The 5,000-nt window shown below is 53.7% G+C and overlaps 1 protein-coding gene across 2 annotated transcripts in view; it reads right to left on the bottom strand.

Moving 5' to 3' along the window:
• Positions 1-5,000, bottom strand: part of micu1 (mitochondrial calcium uptake 1) — a 57,029-nt gene that overhangs the window by 11,684 nt on the left and 40,345 nt on the right. For both annotated transcript variants that reach the window (XM_080848457.1, XM_080848458.1), the window contains 2 exons: positions 3,899-3,981; positions 1,967-2,167 (listed from right to left, as the gene is read on the bottom strand). In XM_080848457.1, the coding sequence (XP_080704583.1) occupies positions 1,967-2,167; positions 3,899-3,981 (284 nt within the window). The remainder of the gene's footprint in view (positions 1-1,966; positions 2,168-3,898; positions 3,982-5,000) is intronic.

Below are 5,000 nucleotides of genomic sequence, written 5' to 3'. Positions count from 1 at the left end.
TATGGGGAATCTGCCAAAGTGCGGGTCGGAGTGAATCCTGTTAGGTGTGTGTGTGTGTGTGTGTGTGTGTGTGTGTGTATGTGTGGGTGTGTATGTGTGTGTGTGTGTGTGTGTGTGTGCGTGTGTCTGTGTCTGTTAGAGATTCATAGGGAGAGCGAGAAAGAAACTGGGGAGAGAAGGAGCGAGAGAGGGAGAGGGAGGGAGAGAGAGAGAGAGAGAGGGAGAGGGATAGAGAGAAGTATCAAGATACTGCTGCCAAGAAGGACTATACGTAGGTTCTGAATTAGCCCCGCCAGGGCTGCTGTCTCAGCTCTTCTCCAGAGACATGAGGATGGAGAGAGACAAAGAGAAAGAAAGAGACAGAGAGAGGAGGACAGAGAAAGACAGAGAGAGGGAGACAGAGAGAAACAGAGAGAAACAGAGAGAGGGGGGCAGAGAGAGACAGAGAGAGGGAGACAGAGAGAGACAGAGAGAAACAGAGAGAGGGGGGCAGAGAGAGACAGAGAGAGGGAGACAGAGAGAGACAGAGAGAAACAGAGAGAGGGGGGCAGAGAGAGACAGAGAGAGGGAGACAGAGAGAAACAGAGAGAGGGGGGCAGAGAGAGACAGAGAGAGGGGGACAGAGAGAAACAGAGAGAGAGGGACAGAGAGAGGGACAGAGAGACGGGGACAGAGAGAGACAGAGAGAGGGGGACAGAGAGAGACATAGAGAGAGGGACAGAGAGACACAGAGAGGGGGACAGAGAGAGACAGAGAGAGACAAAGAGAGGGGGACAGATAGAGACAGAGAGAGGGGGACAGAGAGAGACAGAGCGAGACAAAGAGAGGGGGACAGAGAGAGACAGAGAGAGGGGGACAGAGAGAGGGGGACAGAGAGAGACAGAGAGAGGGGGACAGAGAGAGACAGAGAGAGGGGGACAGAGAGAGGGGGACAGAGAGAGACAGAGCGAGACAAAGAGAGGGGGACAGAGAGAGACAGAGAGAGGGGGACAGAGAGAGGGGGACAGAGAGAGACAGAGAGAGGGGGACAGATCCTCTAGGAACATGATTATCTCATTATCACATAACAGCTACGCTGCTTAAAGCGCAACGGCTAAAACGTCAAAGTTGGAAGCCTCAAGTGTGTGTGTGTGTGTGTGTGTGTGTGTGTGTGTGTGGGTGTGTGATTGTGTATGAGTGTGTGTGTGTGTGTGTGTGTGTGTGTGTGTGTGTGTGTGTGTGTGTGTGTGTGTGTGTGTGTGTGTGTGTGTGTGTGTGTTATAGAAAACTTTGGAAAAAAGCAAATATTGGAGTGGCCAGTCCACAGGCCACCTCATCTAGTATGAAACCAGACACTACAAATCAGGAGAAGACAGTCTGCGTAATATGGAAGTGTGTGTGTGTGTGTGTGTGTGTGTGTGTGTGTGTGTGTGTGTGTGTGTGAGCCTGTACGTGAGAAAAAGGGCATATGAGAGACAATAAATCTGAAACACATACAGAGGCGTAAGGAGTGGAGTCTGCTGCAATCTCTGTGAGTGTGTCATTATGTGTGTACTTGCTCATGACCGCAGGGGTGTCTGTTGTCCTCAGTGACCCTACCCCCCCACCCCCTGTCTCTCCTATACACCCCCCCCCCCCCCCCAAGCTATGGGTGCTTTTAACTTTCACTGGACATCATCTTCACATTCATGTCCTTTCTGCAATGCATTACGCATTATTAAATATGTCTACGCAACGGTTCCTCAGACAGCCAGAGTGAGCCTCCTATTTGCATATATACTCAAATACTGTCTCTCTCTCGCTCTCCTCTCCCTACCCCTCTTTCTATCCCTCCCTCCCTCCCTCCCTCTCCTCTCCTCTCCCTACCCCTCTCTCTTCCTCTCCCTTCCTCTCTCTACCCCTCTCTCTATCCCTCCCTCCCTCCCTCTCGTCTCCCTACCCCTCTCTCTCCTGTCTCCATCCCTCCATCCCTCTCTCCCTCTCTCACCTCGAGTTTGAGCACATCGTGCTGCAGCTTGCGCTGGAACTCCAGGAAGCTGCCGATGGTGAGCTTGCCCTTGAGGTCGGCGCCGAAGAAGTAGGTGGTGAGGGCGGAGCTGCAGCCGGCGTTCTTGAGCGTGTTGCCCGTGGTGGAGCGGTCCCGGTGACGCATGCCCATACTGGTCTGGGAGCGGATGATGCTCTGCACCTGAGGAGGGAGAAGCACAGATGGAGATGGAGATGGAGATGGAGGGAGAGATGGAGATGGAGATGGAAGGAGGGAGAGAGAGATGGAGGGAGAGAGAGATGGAGATGGAGATGGAAGGAGGGAGAGAGAGATGGAGATGGAGATGGAGATGGAGATGGAGGGAGAGATGGAGGAAGAGAGAGATGGAGATGGAAGGAGGGAGAGAGAGATGGAGGGAGAGAGAGATGGAGATGGAGATGGAAGGAGGGAGAGAGATGGAGATGGAGATGGAAGGAGGGAGAGAGATGGAGATGGAGATGGAGATGGAGGGAGAGATGGAGATGGAGATGGAGGGAGAGATGGAGAGATGGAGATGGAGATGGAAGGAGAGATGGAGGAAGAGAGAGATGGAGGAAGAGAGAGATGGAGATGGAAGGAGGGAGAGAGAGATGGAGATGGAGGGAGGGAGAGATGGAGATGGAGGGAGAGATGGAGATGGAGGGAGGGAGAGAGGGAGAGATGGAGATGGAGGGAGAGATGGAGATGGAGGGAGGGAGAGAGGGAGAGATGGAGATGGAGGGAGAGATGGAGGAAGAGAGAGATGGAGGAAGAGAGAGATGGAGATGGAAGGAGGGAGAGAGAGATGGAGATGGAGGGAGGGAGGAAGATGGAGATGGAGGGAGAGAGAGATGGAAGGAGGGAGAGGGAGATAGAGATGGAGGGAGAGAGATATGAAAGGAGGGAGAGAGAGATGAAGATGGAGGGAGGGAGAGAGATGGAGGGAGAGAGAGAGATGGAAGGAGAGAGAGAGATGGAGGGAGGGAGAGAGAGATGAGAGAAAAAGGGTGTTAAGAGATGGGCTGTATTTCATTCAAGATTTCTCAGACAGAAAAAAAGGTAACGAACTTCAATACTGGGGTGTGTGGCGCAGATGCCTGCGCTTCTGAATGGCTCCTAGATAATGGAGGTGCTCAGGGTGCAGTGATTCAATCTCCCGCAGAGTGGAAACCATTTAGAAGGTGAGTTTCATACACACTCAGATCCACATCAGCAGTCTCATCGCAACGACTTAATGACCCAGTGTGTTAGGAGTAATGGAGGCAGCACACAGAGCACAATAGGGTCTAGTCAGAGCAGAGCTCTACATGTCTGGAACACTGGAGTCTTGAGCTGTTCATGTCTGACACACTGTAGTCTTGAGTTGGTCTACATGTCTGACACACTGTAGTCTTGAGTTGGTCTACATGTCTGACACACTGTAGTCTTGAGCTGGTCATGTCTGGCACACTGTACTCTGGAGTTGTTCATGTTGATGTGTGTGTGTGCGCTTGAGTTGTTCTGTGCAGTCTGATATTGACAACTTCTAATGTGACAGTACAAAGACACTGGGTGATAACAGTGGAATACAGTAACCCACTGAAATGATCAACTTCATCAAACACCTTCAGATAAAGAGGGGAGGGGAGAGAAGAGAGCCAGAGAGAGAGAGAAGGAGAGAGGGGAGGGGAGAGAAGAGAGCCAGAGAGAGAGAGAAGGAGAGAGGGGAGGGGAGAGAAGAGAGCCAGAGAGGGGAGGAGGGAGACATCACTGTTGATGGCTTGGTAGGCAGCACTCTTCAGCTCATTGGCACCTGATGCCCCATGTCATTTATTCATTCATTCATTCATTGCCACATTGGTGTGTGTGTGTGTGTGTGTGTGTGTGTGTTATGTGTGCGTGTGTGTGTGTGTGTGTGCGTGTGTTGGCCCCCACCTGCTCAAACTCCTCCAGGTCCACCTCCCCGTCTCCGTTCAGGTCGAACATTTTGAAGGCGATCTCGAAGTTCCTCTGGGGCGCTGCAGATGACCGGCACACAAGAAAACGGCGGAGTCAGCACACGGGTACAGCACGCGGGTACAGCACACGGGTACAGCACACGGGTACAGCACACGGGTACAGCCACACGGGTACAGCCACACGGGTACAGCCACACGGGTACAGCCACACAGGCACAGCCGCATAGGTACAGCACACGGGTACAGCACGCGGGTACAGCACGCGGGTACAGCCACACAGGCACAGCCGCATAGGTACAGCACGCGGGTACAGCCACACGGGTACAGCCACACAGGCACAGCCGCATAGGTACAGCACACGGGTACAGCCCACACACACATCAACATGCACTTAGGCATGCTAGGCTGGTGGGGCCAGTGATAACAGTGGGAGGGGCAGTGGGAGGGGTCAGTGTTAGCAGTGGGAGGGGCAGTGGGAGGGGTCAGTGATAACAGTGGGAGGGGCAGTGGGAGGGGTCAGTGTTAGCAGTGGGAGGGGCAGTGGGAGGGGTCAGTGATAACAGTGGGAGGGGCAGTGGGAGGGGTCAGTGTTAGCAGTGGGAGGGGTCAGTGTTAGCAGTGGGAGGGGCAGTGGGAGGGGTCAGTGTTAGCAGTGGGAGGGGCAGTGGGAGTGGTCAGTGTTAGCAGTGGGAGGGGCAGTGGTGGTTGGCACTCTTTCACTGCGTGTCTGTCTGGGAGTCTCCTCTGAGGCGTTTCTGACAGCACAGACCACATCGTCTACATCTCTGCCTGTCCTATTGACAGGCCCCACAGAGAGGCGTCCACATCTCTGCCTGTCCCTGTGACAGATAAGCCAACTGCCCACATCTGCCCGCCTGTCAATCACACCCAGAGGACACACCACGGTGAGGAGGAACAAGGGGAGTTTAATGTCCCCAGAGGGGGAACATAAGGCCCGCCTCTCTAATTTACAGGAAGTTGACTGCCTCCTGCATTGCGGCCTCTCTCTCTCACACACACACACACACACACACACACACACACACACACACACACACACACACACACACTTTCCCTCT

This window comes from Sprattus sprattus, assembly GCF_963457725.1.
Source record: "Sprattus sprattus genome assembly, chromosome: 12".
Classification (NCBI taxonomy): Eukaryota; Metazoa; Chordata; class Actinopteri; order Clupeiformes; family Clupeidae; genus Sprattus; species Sprattus sprattus.
The sequence above is the reverse complement of the archived record's forward strand: the minus strand, read 5'-3'. Positions and strand labels throughout refer to the sequence as shown.